We start from the raw sequence: 19276 nt of genomic DNA, 5'->3' as shown, positions 1-19276 counted from the left end.
GCAGAAATAGTAAGTTATACCATTCAAGCAGTATGGAGCTATGGATACATGAAAACTTTTTATTTAGATTTTTTATTGTTATTCTCATGGTTACCAGCACCCTGACATCACAGACCTATGTGACACTACTCCTTCTGAAGAGATACAAAGAGAGCAAGTCTTCTGTAAGATACAGCACTGAGCAGCATGACCCATACTGCCCCTTAATGTTGAAAATGCAAGTGGGGTAAAAAAACCATCTCAATTTTGTTGTTCATACTTCTGTTGCTTCTCATGTTCAAAACATTGATAAACTACAGTGAGGATACTTGGGTACCACGATATGAAGGTGCTATAGGCTGCAATAGGCTTAACTTTGACATAAAAATGCCTTCAGATGTTTGCTTACCTCCCCAGATCCTGAAGCATAAATGTCTACACGGGCTCCATCCTCATTATTAGCTGTTGCATGTCGAAGGCCGGGTCTCACCAGATCACCTGTAAAGAGGCTGCAACAGATGCACGAAAACAGCATTTTCTGGTTCCATAAAACGAGTATGTTGCCTGCCCACACTGGCTGTACTTGGCTGCATGACACACTTACTTTCATAATTTTTGTAGAATGTTCTAGAACAATCTAGATTTTCCGTTAGTAGATCTATGAAAGATCTATGAAATTATTATCTTTACTATTAGTAGATTTAGCTGGAGTTTTCATTTATAAAGTAGAAATGATCAGCCGTGATAACAGTAGTTAGAGGTTAAGGACTTGGGTGTTCAGTATGTAGTTCCATAGTTCGGATGCTGGTCAGTAATTTTTTCCAACATTTTTAATGTACCGTTTCTACCTAGCGGTGACTGTTCTATTAGAGTATTTCGATCCCACTATTTACAATTGTTTGATTTTTGCCTTGTAACTCTGTAGCTGTCAATGCAATTTCTTTTAAACCACAAAAGGTTTGAGCTATGATGGTTAACCTATATGCATACTGATTTTTAAGTTATTCCCATAAGTGGTTTACTCTGTAGGCATGACAACAAGTCAGCCTTTTTTAATGCAAATAATTTTCCATAGCTCTATGAATATTAATCAGGTTTGCACCAAACGTGGTAAGTGATTGTGCCGCAATATGTTCTTAAAGTGCACGAAAGTTCAAAACAATTGAGCTACACATGTGCATTTTATAATGGTTTTGTAAAGTATGCGAAAAGAAGAATCTAAGCCCCCTGAATTCCTAATGAAAAAAAAACTAAGCCAAATTTTGAAGGCATATATTTCACGATTGCATTAAACAATCTTGCTCAAATTTGGTATGTGGGGTCCTGAAGGTGGAGGGCATTTGCAGTAAGAAATGATTCCAACTCGAGAAGGGAGCACGGAGCTACTTATGTGTGAATAAAGCGGTACGTTTCTTCCTGTAAATATACTGACGATGTGGCGTGCTGACTTTCATGGCCGCATGACACACTACTGTGCATCTTGATCTCTGTAGATTATTAATAGCAGGCAGATGGTACTCTTGTTAGTATTGTCACCATCAACTGGTAATGCTGAAAAAGGTTCTTTTCCAAGACATACTATAGTATAAATTATACACGTTGAGCTGAACCACTCAGAAATGGGATTGCTCAAATACTTCTCATCTGTAGTACTGTTTGACCTGCTAAAATACAATTCCAGACACGATATTTATGGCCAATCAAAAATTTCACCATAAAGTTCCTGATGTGAAGCCTTAGAAGTGTATAGCTTGTTATGGCTTTTTAATTTCCCAAAACTTGTAATAGAGCTAAACAACATCACCTGGTTAACTGAGATGTTAATTTTCTTGAGAAAAATCTACCTTTATCTTTTAGCTGTTTTCTCAGGGTTCAGCTCAACTTGTACAATTATTATTACACAAAAGCTGTTCTTGTAAAAGTACTCTATGACAATATTTCATTGTTCAATTCTGAGACATCATGGAAGATGCCTCATAAACTGGTCAAGCCCCAGCCAAAAGATGTAAAATGACTACATACATTAACTTCCCTTCACACCATCATCTTCATAATTGTAACCAATAGGCTCTGTGTTGTTGTGAAGGTTTTACTATGACATGAGGGTAGGACCCAGAGGTCTAAAGTCTGTTCATGTTGAACTAGTCCTCAAAAACATTAATTTTAATAACTCATGATCAGTTAAGGGTGGTCCACAATTTCCAGCCATTTCGCGAGCGTACAAACCGTATGCTTAGGGGGAAGGGGGTAAAATCACACATACGCTTTTTAAAAATGCTGATCACGTGAGTTGCACAAGAAATCTGAATGCAGTGATAAGGCTCTAGTAAGCCCTACTGCTACTTCATGCAATTCAGTGTCCAATTAAACAGTGGACTAAGCGAGCTCATGCTGTTAATGCATGGGCCCAAGCCAACACGTGTGCTTTGGCTAACTCTGTAAAACAGTTACAGGGCTAGCTACCTATCAAATGAGGCTTTATAAGCTGAGGGCAAAGATAAACCTCATTGAATCATGTTTCAAACTACAGGTAAGAACAGTTATCAGTGTGATAACACATACTACAGGCTTTATATCTTTTATAACAGTACTTACATACTTATTTCTCATTAGTCTTAGTCTAGCAATTAACACTGATAAACGATTACAATTGAATAGCTTGTAGCTACACTGGTTGTTGCTTTTGTTTTCTACCTGTAGAAGGTGTTGTTGTGAGTTTAGGAATACTATTGGGTATGAGAGGCTGGATTATGTGGGTACTAATTTGTTCACACTAGATAGTTGTGGTAGTAGTCCATCTTCAATAAGGCTAAAGTATGCAGTGCACTTTTTGGCTTCTTGTATGGCTTTACTGGGGTGCCTTAAATTAACCACAAAAGTCTGTTTCCATAGGCTCTGATGTATTGTGACATCACTTTTGATTAGCTGTTGATTTCGTATACTTTGGTATATCAATTAGTGATACGGATTTTCAGAAGCTTCTGGAACCACTCTATTAATTGATCATTGTTGAATAGCGACCTCTAATGAAGTTAATATGCAGGGATATTGATGAACTGTTAATTATGACATCATTTGTGTGCGAGTTGTCTTGAGGAGTTAAAACAGCTAAAAATGAGAGCTATTTTGTGAGGTAGGCACTTTGTGGTGAAGTTTTAAAATGATTTCTGGCCTTGTAGCCATTAGCAAGCACTGTATTGCTTCATCATCTAAGTAAACCTAGTTTTCACATGTGGTAACATTGATAGTGATGTTTCCCTTAATCTAACCATCAAGGCTTAAAGTTTAATTGTTGTAATTGATGTTCTCTTTGTACTATTGTTCTGGTAGGGTTCCTTACTGTTCTAGCCTTTGTCTTCTGTGCTTTTTAGATTACCACACAAATGATGTCATATGTGAGCAATTATTTCTACTGCTGCATATCTTTGTCATGTTTCATGGTATGAACTACCAACATGGACTGCTTTAAGAGCAGTGTCAAAAGTTTAAAAAGCTTCATCCAACACAATTCAGCATGCTTGAGTACCATGCACAGAAACAGAAGGCTAAAATACATTGTAGCCATTGGAAAACATGGTTTCGCAGTTAAAAGCAGGCACCCCACAGAAGCCATAAACTTAATTGCATACCTTGGTTGCTTATTGAGAATGGACTATTGCCAGTTGCCCATAGAGAAAACCTGTCTTTGCAAAGTGTACCCACATCTCCTGACTCCAGTCCACCTCAGACTATAGTAAAAATACCCTACAGACTAGTACTGCTGTTGCTACTGCCAGTGATATGGTTTTGTATGAACACATCAAAGATAGCCGAGAAAAAATTGTTTCTATGATGTGTATGTACACATTTGCAAATGTGCATCATGTTAATACTAATAATGCCTGCTGTGTGTAGGAACATTTCCTTCAGGGTATCAGCTACAAAGTATCTAAATGATAAGTTGCCTAAAAGACAAAACAAATACCATACATGAATTTTGCAATACTTTCCACGTGTTTGTTCTGCTATACAATACATTCATGTGTCAACATTTTATACAGTATGCTTTTGGGGGTCAGAAAAAAAGAGTACTCTTTGTACGCTTGCAAAAAAGCTGAAATTTGTGGACTACCCCTTACACAAGATTGTCTCATTTGTAGTAATAACTAGCCTACTAATAGTATTCCAAATTATTTTTTGTAGAAACATTTGACGTGTTATTTTTGGTCCATCAAACTTCACCAAAATTGTGGAGAATCCATAAAAGGCTATCATCTGGACTGGTATGGTCATTGCTCAAACTTGAGGTGAAGCTTAAGTCAAACAACACATTAACACATGTATATTCACTTCTATCACCAAACCTTGAGAGAAATCTCACTTGTCATATTTCTCAGAAAGCACTTCAACATGAACTACAGATAGACCCCATGTATACAGTTGTTGTACCTTAACAGCTGTTTGTGACAGATCAGTGTAGTGTTAATTAGTATAAACTATCCCATTACACCACCTGTGACTGTTGTCATGACAATAGTAAACCTGTTGTTATGGCTTTACATGTGGTGACCATTACCAGTAGTGATGTACATGTGTTACCAACACTAACAGTGTTAATGTAATATAACATGAAAGTGTTATAGATAATTAGTACACCTCCAGAAAGTATTTACTGTGTAGTGTCAAGTGAGGTACATATAACATGTTTAATTGACTGTAATTAAATATTTATTATAAATTTGTAAACATGAACCACAAATAAATAATCACTGATTAGCTAAAAACAATTCAATAAAATTGTGATAAAACTAAACTATTTAATTAATCTCTTCAAGATGTCCCATAACAACACTGGTCAGGCTAGTAGCATTAGCAGTCTCTCTAGTCTTAGTGTTAACACATCCACCAGCCACTATTATCACATTATTGATGATTGTTACTGTAGTGTATGAACAGTTTGTAGGTATGGAAGATACTCTCCTCCAACTCTTTGTAACATCATCATATAAGGTGATGTCATTGGTTGTCTTGTGTTGTTCATCACTACCCCCTATAATAACAGGAGGAGAGCTATTTGGAATGATAGTTGTCTTAAAGTATGGAGCATCAGCTAATCTGCTCCACTTGTTGTCTTCACCAGTTGAAGTTGTAAGTTGTTGTTTACTGATTATTTCATTAATGTCAATTAGGAATGTTTCATTGTAACGCAGGTTATCTGCAGTATCAAATCCAACAATCACTAATGATTCACCACACATGGTGGCAGATGGAGCATACATTGGCTGGGGGAGGTGAGTGTTCACAATCCTCCATTGTAATGTGTTAATATCTAGTACTTCTATGGTATCCAGTACAGTATCATCTTCATCATAACCACCAGCCACAATGATATATGACTGGTGGGGTACAACAGCAGGCTCACATCTTGCTATTAGCAGGTTTGGGAACATATCATTTCTCCAACTGTTGTCAATGAATGTTGTAACTTTATTAGTAGTTTTGCGGGTAGCAGAGTCACGTCCACTAATGATGGTCAGCTTGTCAGTGATGTTGACTGGAACACCATAATATTGTTGGAGTGGTGGTAAGCTATCCCATCTGTCTTCTTCTAAATGATAAGCATATACATTGTATTGTTTAGTACGATCAGGACAGGCTCCTCCCCCAATATACATAATGGATTTGATTACAGTAGCATATGCCAAGTGCATTGCAGTTGGTAATGGACTACAGGTTGTCCAGTTTAGTTGATATCGTCCACTTTGTAGGGCTAGTGAAAACTCTGGTGAGTCCTGTAAGAGAAGACAGGTTACCATGACAACCATTACAATGTATATTTACAATGCATATGGATATGTATTATATACATATAATTATTGTCATGGCAACTAATAATGTGCAAATATGGGATATTACTACATGTATCAGTAGATCATGTGATAGTAATGATCTTGGGAGATTTTATTTGGCATAATCTTGTGACGTGAAACACTCTTATGTATTTTGTGATTTTATTTGACTTAACGTTGTGGTACAGTTTTCAAATCACTGTTATGTATTTTCATTATCTAAACAATTCTAACATTGTCATACACACAGTGATGCAGCTGTTGTATGGCTGCAATAAATTTAGTCCTGGTACAGACATGGAATTAGTCATTTATAAATGTTAGCAGGCCTTTAACCTGTTCTATTGAGTATGACAGGCCTGTATTGTAAACTGGTAACAAGCCTGTGAAATATTCAAATCTTGTTGTAGTCCTGTAAAGATTCATTTATTTTGAGGTGTACATGTTTAGTCCTGTGTCAGGCCAGTACTAACTGATACAGGCTTGTAAATGTTGCTCCATTTCGAATCCCACAATGAAAAGTTCACTTGTTAGTAAGATTATAAATATAAAATGAAACCTTTAATACAATAGAAAGATGGTGTGGCACATGAGCAAGAGCATATCACATCCTATGGACAAGGGAACATGTAACTCCGTAAATAGCAAAATTCAAACATGGCTGCCATGCACTATAAAAATAGCTTTATAAAATTCCTTATTAGGACATTATACAGTGTTTGAGTACATCACATTACTGGCATCACTGAAATGAAGCTATGGAAACAAAGTTGAATGACATGATGGAAGAATAGTAGCACAGGGATAACATGGTAGCCTTTCTGTATTCACAATCAATGTGAAATTACTTACCGTATAGCAGGTTTTATCACGAGGGCTTTAATACTACGTTTTGAGTACTCACAGTATTAAATTTGCCACATATTTTATCACATGGAGTTTTGTTTATCACAGTTTTGTTTAGCCTGTTAACATTTGACAGATGTTTGTTTACATACATAACAGCTTGCTAATTGTTTATAATGGCTTGATTAGTTGCTCATTTCCCTACACAACACATGTTTCTTCACTAAACATTGCTGAACAGCCAGTTTGGCTACATTCATAGAATCTGACTAAACAATACAGTAACCAGTGGTTACCGTAGCAACTAATTATATTTGTATTCCAAAACTGTTTTACAGGATACACTTAGAGATGTGCTGATTTTGCTGGCAAAATTTTTGGAAAAATACGTTTGTAAAAACAAAGAGCAAAATGCTGGAAAAATAGGTAGAAAATTGGAAAAATGGGCACCTAGGAATAGTAACTTAGCGCATTTTGTATGAAAAAGATTGAGATACTCTAATAGAACAGTCATGCATAGTATTAGGACAACATATGCTCACAGGAAATGGTGACTAAAGATTGAGATACTCTAATAGAACAGTCACACATGCTTGTAAGCTTGAGATACTGCAATTAATTTTTACTGATGCTCAGCAAAATAAAAAAAATATTTAGAGAAATAGTTAAGAAATAAAAGAATTGCTGGAAAGAAAAATAGGTGGAATAAAAGCAAAATAGGCTCATCCCTAGATACACTGCTACATGACTGTTACAGACCTGTAAATTGAAATTATGTACCTACCACACTACTATTACCGTCCTGCAGTAATCCTGTCAGACAGACCTGCCCTAGGAATGTTATAACAGCAATATCTACATGATGTATTTCTTGATGTTACAGGCAGTGACTGACAATAATTTGTATAAGGAGAAGCACAACAACATGTTATTGTATTGTTTGGTAAACTACATTTGCTGTAGTGATTAGTTGTTATGGTAACCAGTAGCCATATACTTACTATATAAACTAAAAAAATTTTGTGATAAACTAAATTTGGTGATTTGTCACCAAACTGCCAGATTTAAAATTTGTCAATAGTGTTTTCATACCTTGTGTTCAAGCTTTTGATCACAGTGATAAACCAAATGTGGCTTCGTGGATATTACATAAACACACCTCACTGATGAATTAACATGGCTCCATGTATGCAAATGGGTGTGGCTCATGACAGAAGCTACACTGTACCTGCTGTAAACTAGACTAGAACTTGTACTGGTTAATGGGCATGGCTCCACATAAACTTGTAGACAGCAACAGACATGGATTCATATACAGTCACTGATATATAGGTGAAGCTCTACATATGCCTACAGACAAAAACGTAAATGGGTGTAGCCCATGAAAGAAACTAGGCTGCAACAGGACCCAGATATTCCATAAAGTGGGTCAGACCCAGATAACCCAACCCAGTTTCAATTATGAAAGCAGGTGCAGGGATTTTGAAAAGAGGTTTCCACTACAACTAAGTGAGTGTTATATTAGAGTAGTTCATATTGACTGACTGCTTTATTAGAATATCTTGATATTTTAACCAGAATCATAATTCAGAACAATGTTGCAATCATGTGAGAAACTATTATATAACTTAACTTATAACAAAAATCTTACCAACTGCAATGTTATAACAAATCACCAAATATTAGTTTCACCAATGTTGTATATGGTATAAACTAAAGAGAACTGGCTGTATATAGTAAACCCTCAATTATCTGACCCTCATTTATCTATACCCTTGTTTATTTGAAATTGGAAATGATCATTCTATTAGAGTATTTTGAATACAAGTGTGTGTTTTATTAGAGTATTTCAACAGAGCTTTGTATCATATAGTACGATAGTACTGTCTAGTAGGGAAAGCAAATGTGTGGGCGTGGCCCATGATAAAATATAACCCAAAAAACCTGCCTTGATTTTTCCTCATAACAGCATGACAGTATTGGTTGGGTAAAGTCAAGCCCAAGTTTCTTCAGATCGACCCTAAAACGTTTCTGTGAAGTTGCTATATACAGATTTACTTTTTAATTATTCAACAGAATTTTCTAATGCCTGCCTGCCTGCCTGCCTGCCTGCCTGCCTGCCTGCCTGCCTGCCTGCCTGCCTGCCTGCCTGCCTGCCTGCCTGCCTGCCTGCCTGCCTGCCTGCCTGCCTGCCTGCCTGCCTGCCTGCCTGCCTGCCTGCCTGCCTGCCTGCCTGCCTGCCTGCCTGCCTGCCTGCCTGCCTGCCTGCCTGCCTGCCTGCCTGCCTGCCTGCCTGCCTGCCTGCCTGCCTGCCTGCCTGCCTGCCTGCCTGCCTGCCTGCCTGCCTGCCTGCCTGCCTGCCTGCAGTATGCATGAATCTACATCCATTATTTTCTGCAGGCTTATGTAAAGCCATGCCCACTAATCAATTGTTATTGTATATGTCATAATCTAGTATATAGTGCTGTGATTAACTCTCTGTATAATATTGTGTCTAGTTTTGTGAAAAGCAAGCTATTCAGTAGTCATGAGCTTGCAAAAAACTCCACAAACAAGTACAAGAAAAAATTAGGACTTTTTAAACTAGAGAAGATAAGGGTGTGTGACATAGCAAAAGCTTGTGCAATGTAAATCAGCTATGAAGTGGATTTCACTATGTCTAACTACAGTGGAACCTTGGTTATCCTAATCTCAATGTGTCTCAGGCAATGATAAAAGTGTTCAGATAAGAGAATTGTTTGGATAACTGAAGCCCATCATACAAACAAGTATAAGAAAATAGGAATTTAAAATTAGAGTAGGGACAGTGTATAGTACTGAAACAAGCTGAATCAGAGTAGTACGTAATGTTCAAATACTGTAAAACAATAAGAAGTGAATATCCCTACTTTGCATTGCAGCACTATACACTATCCCTTAATTCTTTAAGGATTAACTAATAATCCATCTTGTACAAGGTTTTCAAGAATGTAAGCAGGGTCACCCAGACTCATGAAGCCATTAAAGTTTATTATGCAATGATACAGATCATGAAATTGCAGCTGTGCAAAGTATATATAATTAACCCTACACAATTTGTGTCCATATCTGTTATCACAACCAGGTGGATGGGTAGAACAAAATGCTAGACACTGAATTTCATGATGTTGTATGCCATACTGTTGTACAGCTATTTGACTCTATCTCTCCTGGCTAAACAATGATAATAAAAATATGATCTTATCCGAAAGCAGAATCAAATCCAATAGTGTTGTCAGATTGGCCTGCTACAGAATTGTTTGAAATACTCAACAGAATTTCTATTGACTACCTGCCTGCTGCCCACCTGCCTGTCCCCAGACAATCATATTGGCATAGTGTTAGATGTCACTTCAGCTCGACAGGTGCCATTTGGCATACTGTAGTACATACAGTATGTACATGTCATAGACTTACACTAGTCCTCCTTAAAACCACATACACCGATGTATCGATGTTTTTTTTAATAAAGATCAAAATAAGCACAATTATGGATGAATGTGTGATGGCTTCTAACCCGGCAGTGTATGAAGCTCGTATATGAAGCTTGTCTAATTACATTAGTCTAAAAATCACCTACCACTGGAAAGTACATTCATTGGGCTACTTAGACAGCGATGAATAACCATTATAATGACATTCACTCATTTGATATGATTTTTTTCCCAGGCTAGATGGTCTGCCCTTGCCACCACCCCCAGCACCAGTTAGCATGTGCTGGACAACTGTTAGAGGATAAAACAGGTTGGACTCAGTAGTCCCTGTGCCCATCAAAGCGGCCCATCTCTGGAGATACATCAGCTGATCGAAGTGAGATGGACCTTGGACCTGATGATCGAAGTGAGATGGACCTCATTTGGTATGATTGGCTGAAGATCAACGTCTGGTTTCTCCTACCTTGTAAATGCATGGTCTAGCAGCCATTTTTATTAGTGTCTGACTGTAAGCTTTATAGCCATGATTCTCCAATGAATGGTGAATCTACTAGCATTTATTAATTTTCATCTCAACACAGTGAACTGGGATGGAGTTATGATCCATTTCCTGGAGGTACGTATGTATTGGCATGTGTGCACACACTGCATAGCTGTGGAGTTATTAGTTCAACAGCTACAACATTTTGTTTGAGGCCATGTGTAAAAGCTGATTTATCGGCGTATGCATTTTCAGTGTATTGTTACTAAACAGATTAAGGGTTAAGTCCCATTTCTTCTTGCTTGCAGCTCGAGGTGTTGATTTGTGGTAATAAATGATGTTTTCCTACATTTTTAATAGAAATCATCCATATTTTCTGTAGTGACTAGAGCTGGTTCTCTTAATGATCTTTGTTTGTAATGTCGCATAACGGGCCGAACATACCTGAAAATGAAGTCACTTGACCTACTTCACTTTTCAGTAAGGGGTGTACCTTCAGATGACAACAATAAATCTGGAAACATTGTATTCTTTCTTTTAATGTGGTATGTATGAGTTCACCAGTCATACAAGGTTGTCACAACAAAGCATACAAACAAGTACATGAATTTTAAGGAATCATAGACATAAAAGGTAGTGAACAAGGTCACCTATAGTGTAAATTTAGTCCCTAATTGAATTAGGAATTAAATCTCCACTAGTAGCTATACAGTATCTGAAGAATCTGGTGCAAGTGACCTCCCTTATTTCATTACTCTTAATTCATGTCTGTAATTATATAATACCTAATCAAATTTCTTGTACTTGTGTACAGCTGCTACATTATATTATTGATACATCAATGGTGTCATTATAATGAGGTGGTGATGTGGTGTGTGTGTGATATGATATAGCCAATCAGTTATATTGATAGTTGGGCAATTCTTATTATAATGGTGTGGGGAGGCTGGACATATGTGACCCACCGAGCAAAAACTGGCCATTTTCACACATTCCTCAAATTCCATTTTATTGTTTCTCTGTTATCTATAGCAACAAAGGAGTGAGTTTCTGCTTGTTGTGATGAATAGTCTTGGAGTTATATCACTAGACAGTTGGAACAGGAGTAAAACAGCAAAAATACAGCAAATAAATTACAGGCACTTATTTAATTCATCTTAACTCAAGACCAAAACAAGCTACAAAGACATGATTTGGATCAATCTGTTCACCATGAACTGTAGCATCAATCAAGGTATAGTGTTTTTCGTGTACGTCTCCATGTGGACAAAGAAGAAGGCCATTTCAACAATTAAACGACAACAGTAAATTTTATTACTACCACATCATAAATAAGCACCCATATCTCATGTACTGTACACTGCATCAACACCAAACAAAGAATGTCTTACTCCCAATGAACAGGAGAATCTGGAGGTGTATAGGTTTTATTGATTTGAGCTTTTTAAAAATACGTACCAAAGTGATTAAAGCATACATAAAATTCTTTTATGTAGCATGCACATATACTTTATTTCAGTACATTTCTATAGCTAACTAGAATTTTTTCAGTTTTTACTTAGCGGGTCACGTATATGGTATGCGGCATTTAATGGACGATATCCGCAATGACGAAATTTGATGTCATAATTGACAAATTGGCCGTGTTAGTGTGGGGGCTTCAGAGACTTTAGCACACAGTATTCAAAATGAATGTTGTCTGTGGTTTTCTACACTTGGAACCGTGAGATAATAAAGGTAAGAAGTAGTACACGTACAATGATGATGCAAAACGCGTTCCAACAAGGAAAGCAGACCGAAAATTTTAAATTCGGACACAACTAGGCTTATCTGTATTGCATTGTATACTATATGCCTCACCTTCACCCTTTTCGAATTTATAAACGCTATCATAGGGAAACACTACCTTGCCCAATACCTTCCTGTACAAAGTCCCCACACTAGCATGGCCATTTTGTTTTGTGACGTCAGAAAACATCATTGCGGATATCGTCCATTGAGTTATGTGTTGATGGTTTAGTGGTATATAGGCACAAGCCAAGTCTTGTGAGGTTTTAGGGTTTCTGACACCCTGGCAATTAGAAACAGTGGAAATGGATAACGGAAATGATCAAATCATCACTTAAATGTATCCTAGAGTAAACCCTCGTCACCTCTTTAAGTTTACCTTGTAATAATACCACGTCTGTACAAATAGCAACAATGGTTAATGCATACTTAATGAACTCATCAATAAGACCACCTCATGATCACCTTTATAAAAGACCACCTTTTCACATTCCAATAATAGTAACCTGCAAAAATCTGTTTTATGACTTTATCAAAACAGCTAGGTCAGCCTTAAAAGGTTAAGTTAAGGTAATCTAATCCAAAACAGCCAAGCTGTAAAAAAAGTGTGCGGCCCTCAGAAAGGCTATGGTGAAAAAAGATGTGAAATCCAAGGTGGCGGCCAAGAAATGGCTGTGATGGTAGGTTAATGGTAAAAATTTTAATAATGACAATTCAGGTAAATTTTGTGAAGCGGCACAAAAATTCACCTGAATTGTCGTTATTAAAATTTTTACCATTAACCTACCATCACAGCCATTTCTTGGCCGCCACCTTGGATTTCACATCTTTTTTCACCATAGCCTTTCTGAGGGCCGCACACTTTTTTTACAGCTTGGCTGTTTTGGATTAGATTTCATTTCTTTTTGTATTTGTATACCCAGCTTTGGGACTTTTTTAACCTATGTTTTTTTTCTTTACTACAGGAAGAAGAAAAGATGAAGTAGATGTACTTTAAATATTTTATCAGTAAATGTACAAATAATATATATAATACATATGTGACCGGATTTGCGAAAAGGGGCCTTCCACACATCCAATTTGCCAACTTTGACAATTGATAACTTCAGATTGGAAAGAGCTATTGCCTTGAAATTTGGGCAGTGGTGATTTCTTTGCAGCTGAACTCTCTACAAGGTAATTTCCTTCTAGCTGATCTCTCTACAGGGAGATGTGTTTGTAGCTGAACTATCTACAAGGTAATTTCTTCTAACTGATCTCTCTACAGGGAGATTTGTTTGTAGCTGAACTATCTACAAGGTAACTTCTTCTAGCTGATCTCTCTACAGGGTGATTTGTTCGTAGCTGAATTCTGTACAGGTGATTTGTTTGCAGCTGAGCTCTTTACAAAATGGTTTCTTTGTAGCTGAACTCTCTACAAAGTAACTTCTTCTAACTGATCTTTCTACAGGGTGATTTGTTTGTAGCTGAACTATCTAAAAGGTAATTTCTTCTGGCTGATCTCTCTACAGGGTGATTTGTTTGTAGCTGAATTCTGTATAGGTGATTTGTTTGCAGCTGAGCTCTTTACAGAATGGTTTCTTTGTAGCTGAACCCTCTACAAGGTAACTTTTCTAGCTGATGTCTCTACAAGGTGACTAGTTTGTAGCTGAACTCTCTACATGGTGGTTTCTTTGTAACTGAACTTTCTACAAGGTGACTTCTTCTAGCTGATCTTTCAATAGGGTGATTTGTTGTAGCTTCACTCTCTACAAGGTAACTTCTTCTAGCTGATCTCTCTACAGGGAGATTTGTTTGTAACTGAACTCTCTACAGTTGATTTGTTTTAAGCTGAACTTTCTAAATGATGGCTTCTTTGTAGCTGAACTCTCTACAAGTTAACTTCTTCTAGCTGATCTCTCTACAGGGTGATTTGTTTGTAGCTGAATTCTGTACAGGTGATTTGTTTGCAGCTGAGCTCTTTACAGAATGGTTTCTTTGTAGCTGAACTCTCTAAAAGGTAACTTCTTCTAACTGATCTTTCTACAGGGCAATTTGTTTCTGGCAGAATTTTCTACAGGGTGATTTCTTTGCAGCTGAACTCTCTACATGGTGGTTTCTTTGTAGCTGAACTCTAATATCTTCTAGCCGATCTCTCTACCGGGAGATTTGTTTGTAGCTGAACGATCTACAAGGTAACTTCTTCTAGCTGATCTCTCTACAGGGTGATTTGTTTGTAGCTGAATTCTGTACAGGTGATTTGTTTGCAGCTGAGCTCTTTACAGAATGGTTTCTTTGTAGCTGAACTCTCTACAAGGTAACTTCTTCTAGCTGATCTCTCTACAGGGTAATTTGTTTGTAGCTGAACGATCTACAAGGTAACTTCTTCTAGCTGATCTCTCAACAGGGTGGTTTCTTTGTAGCTGAACTCTCTAAAAGGTAACTTCTTCTAACTGATCTTTCTACAGAGTGATTTGTTTGTAGCTGAATTCTGTACAGGTGATTTGTTTGCAGCTGAGCTCTTTACAGAATTGTTTCTTTGTAGTTGAACTCTCTAAAAGGTAACTTCTTCTAACTGATCTTTCTACAGGGCAATTTGTTTGTGGCTGCATTTTATACAGGGTGATTTCTTTGCAGCTGAACTCTCTACATGGTAGTTTCTTTGTAGCTGAACTCTCTACAAAGTAATTTCTTCTAGCTGATCTCTCTACATGGTGATTTGTTTGTAGCTGAATTCTGTATAGGTGATTTGTTTGCAGCTGAGCTCTTTAAATAATGGTTTCTTTGTAGCTGAACTCTCTCAAGGTAACTTCTTCTAGCTGATGTCTTTACAGGGTCACTAGATTCTAGCTGAATTCTCTATATGGTGGTTTCTTTGTAACTGAACTCTCTACAAGGTAACTTTTTCTAGCTCATCTTTCTACAGGGTGATTTATTTGTAGCTGAATTCTGTACAGGTGATTTGTTTGGAGCTGAGCTCTTTAAAGAATGGTTTCTTTGTAGCTGAACTCTCTACAAGGTAACTTCTTCTAGCTGATGTCTCTACAAGGTCACTAGTTTGTAGCTGAGCTCTCTACATGGTGGTTTCTTTGTAACTGAACTCTCTATAAGGTGACCTCTTCTAGCTGATCTTTCTACAGGGTGATTTGTTTGAAGCTGAACTCTCTACAAGGTAACTTCTTCTAGCTGATCTCTCTACAGGGAGATTTGTTTGTAGCTGAACTCTCTACATGATGGTTTCTTTGTAGCTGAACTCTCTACAAGGTAACTTCTTCTAGCTAATCTCTCTACAGGGAGATTTGTTTCTACATGATGGTTTCTTTGTAGCTGAACTCTCTGCAAGGTAACTTCTTCTATTGATCTCTCTACAGGACGATTTGTTTGTAGCTGAACTCTCTACATGGTGGTTTCTTTGTAGCTGAACTCTACAAGGTGATTTCTTCTAGCTGAACTATCTCTTTCCATAGTTGCATGAACTCCCCACAAGGTAACTTCTTCTAGCTGATCTCCCTACAGGGTGAATTGTTTGTAGCTGATCTCTCTACAGGGTGACTTGTTTGTAGCTGATCTCTATACAGGTTTCTTGTTTCTAGCTGATCTCTTGAATTCTCTTCAGGGTGAATGCTCTATTAGGATGACTGCTCTATTAGAGTATCTCGATCTCTCACTTGCTGCACCAAGTTGGATTTCGTGTTATAACTCTGTGGCTTTAAGTCTGATTCTTCTACACCATTGATGAGCCTTTCTAAGATGATTACTCCATCTGTACAACGATTTTCAAAGCATTACCCCAAGCGCTTTATCTGGTAGGCGTGGCAAGCAGTGGTTTTTTTTATTAGCTAATCTCGATTGCGTAATTGTTACACACTGTTGGTTTTTTGCGTTGTATCTTCCTGTTTTTTAGCTCGATTTCTTTCAAACTACAAAAGGTTTGAGGTTCAATAGTTAACCTATTCACCCACCGATTTTCAGCTTCTTTCCATGCGCGGTTTACCCTGTAGGCGTGACAACATATTGGTGTTATTTTTCGTGAATAATCGCTCATAACTCTTTGCCTGTTTATCGTATTCCAGCCAAGGTTGGTACCGAGATGCGCCTTTATATCCCCCTTCTGTGTGCCAAATTTCAAGGCAATCAGATATGGCGTTCGAATTTTATAACACTTTTTGTAAGTGTACGACAAGAAAAAGAAAAATAAGAAGAAAAAAAAAACGAAGAAACTGAGCCAATTTTTGAAGTCGCATATTTCGGGAACGCGCGAAGCGATTTCGCTCAAACTTGGAATGTGGAGTGCTGTAGTTGGAGGGCATGTCCACAGCAAAAATCGTCTTGTTTCATCAAGGAAGCACAGAGCTACGGAGGTGCGAAAATTGCGTTTTCTTTCTTCCTGTCAATATACTCACGGGTGTTACGTGCCGGCTTCTTGGGCCGCACGACACACTACCGTGTGTCTTGATCTCATTGTGAGACCTCATTTTCTTTGTTACAGTAGGTACGAATTATATAGTGTACTACACTTCACTTGCATGGACAAACCTCCACTATTCCACTATTTTGTGTGACACAGTCTGTCACAAACTAAGTACAGTGGAACCTCTCTTATCCATGCAGTCTGGTACATAGCATAGTCCCGTATCTCAGAATTGTCCACAACTAAGAAATACATGCTAGCATGCTATAATAAACTGACTTAAATACAAGTAATTTTGTTATTGCTATCAGTAAGTGCTATAAAGTTTAGTGGGCAGAAGAGGAGGAGGAGTCATGGTCACTCTCCTTGGCTGTAAAAAAATGTGTTATCACCTAGCAACTAAGTGGTAGAATAAACAAGCCACCTCAGCATTTACAGCAACATTTAGGCTTCCTCCTTGTGTTTTCATCATACAGTACGATAGTAACTGTATATTAGGGATCCACAAGGTTTGGGATTTCTTGCCCAATAAATATCACCCTAAAACCAGCTAATATTAACTTTCTGACAGATTAGCAGTATTGGTTAGGCATAGCCAAGCTCAAAAATGTCTTCAGATCAACGCTAGAACGTTCCGCCAAGTTGCTATGAAATTTTTAAAAATTCGTATTTAACAGAATTTTCTACTGACTGACTGACTGACTTACTCACTAACGCCTTCAGCCTTCAGACAAGCGTAACTCGATAACTGCTAAGGCTACAGGCCTGATTTCTTCACTGTTCAACGTCGCTTCGGCCCGAGACGTGCCTTTTCGCCAACCGCAGCAGCTACAATGCATGCATCATGGTGCTACCTTTGTCCTCCTAAAAGATCCTTTGTACCCATTTCCTTACTCCAGTACTATGTGGGTGACGATTTGCGGTACGCGCGTAATGGCTTCAGTGCGAGCGTTATGGCTTCAGTGCAAGACTTAAAATTACTCAGGCGTTTCTTGCTCTACTCTTTGCTTGAAATGTTATGTAGGTGTTTAACATACCATTAGCCTCGTTGGTAGCTGAAAACAGAGTGCATTCGCCTTACACTAATCATAGATATCAGAGGCGCGTACAAGGTACTTACGCGCCTCTAAAAATATCTTTGAACTAATCGACTGCTGAGGCGCGCGTTTTGACAAGCTTTTCCACTATTGAATTAAAATGTTAGAATACACGAGTAACACGTGCAATCAATAAGCACGCGCGTCTAGATCTAGAGTGGAGTGTCAGGCTGACTCTTGACATTATATATCAGTTAGGGATCACCAACTGAGGTTGTTCACTAATTATCATTATGTTTCAAAAAAAGTAAACAAACAAGTATAAGCAAAAATTAGTAATTTTACATCCAATTAGGGATCATAGTAATAAAAAGTAAAGAAACAAGGTGGTTGCCTATATGCCTGCAGATATACTATAGTGGACATTTAATCCCTAATTCAGTCTATAGCTGTACAACAGAGGTTCTGAAGACTGAATTACGGATTAAATGTCCACTATAGTATATCTGCAGGCATATAGGCAACCACCTTGTTTCTTTACTTTTTATTACTATGATCCCTAATTGGATGTAAAATTACTAATTTTTCCTTATACTTGCATTACTTAAACTTCATTATGGTCAATAGGCTACAAGCCACATGACTGCTTTGGGATGTCCAGACAATGGAGGTGCCTGGATAATAGAGGTCTGGAAAAGGGAGGTTCCACTGTATAATGGTAAGGATAGCCTGATGACTTGACTTGAGTGAAGTGTGAACCAATTATCCACGAGTCGTGATATACATGTTTGGACCTAATCGTACAGCACAATAGTATGTATAGTATGACCACAAAGGTTTGGCCGTGACACATGAAAAGAACATCTCCCAAAAATCAGTCCCTGTTGATGATGAGGCATGTAAACTAAGTCCAAACAAGCCTGTAGATCAACCCAAAATGCTATCAACAAGTTGCTATGAAATTTTAAAATATATTAAATGAAAGTTTTCTAGCAACTGACTGACTGACTGAGTTGCTGACTGACAAAGTAACCAACTGATTCCTTCAGACAAGCATAACTTGACAACAGCTAAGGCTACAAGCTTGATTTTTTTAGTGTTCAACGTCACTTCAGCCGGACACGTGCCTTTTGGTATATCGCAGCATCTAGAATGCATTCTTCATGGACAGTGTCCTCCTTTGTGTCCCATTCATCTTTACTGACGACAACAGGTATCAATTGGGTTGTAGTGTGTGATGGCTTCCCTTAGTATCGAAAGTTGTCTGCATTTTTCATAGGGGCTACTTTGATTGCAGAGGTGCTTTTCAAGCAGTTCTTGATTCATATTGCTGTGTAATGGGTTGAACATAACTGACAACAAAGCATGATGGGTACTTCACTTTTCAGACGATAATTGATAGCTGGAGCACGCAGTGCCATTTCTTTCTATTGATGCAGTAGTGTGGTTCACCAGTCATAATGATTTTATTTTAC

The 19276-nt window shown here is 37.8% G+C and overlaps 2 protein-coding genes across 2 annotated transcripts in view; one reads left to right on the top strand and one right to left on the bottom strand.

The window, feature by feature from the left end:
* Positions 1–4662: 4662 nt before the first annotated feature.
* The window catches only part of LOC136259431 (tyrosine-protein kinase JAK2-like), a 33901-nt gene continuing 19287 nt past the window's right edge, over positions 4663–19276 (bottom strand). Inside the window, exon 6 of the mRNA XM_066052918.1 lies at positions 4663–5750. Coding sequence (XP_065908990.1) covers positions 4776–5750 — 975 coding nt within the window. The 3' untranslated portion in view covers positions 4663–4775. The remainder of the gene's footprint in view (positions 5751–19276) is intronic.
* LOC136257839 (uncharacterized) overlaps positions 5454–19276 on the top strand; it is a 196625-nt gene continuing 182802 nt past the window's right edge. The window contains exon 1 of the mRNA XM_066051141.1: positions 5454–5542. The gene's annotated coding sequence lies outside the window, so the exon portion shown is untranslated. The remainder of the gene's footprint in view (positions 5543–19276) is intronic.

Source organism: Dysidea avara, chromosome 6, assembly GCF_963678975.1.
Source record: "Dysidea avara chromosome 6, odDysAvar1.4, whole genome shotgun sequence".
NCBI classification, from domain to species: Eukaryota; Metazoa; Porifera; class Demospongiae; order Dictyoceratida; family Dysideidae; genus Dysidea; species Dysidea avara.
Note: the sequence above shows the minus strand (reverse complement) of the source record. Positions and strands in the feature narration are given on the sequence as shown.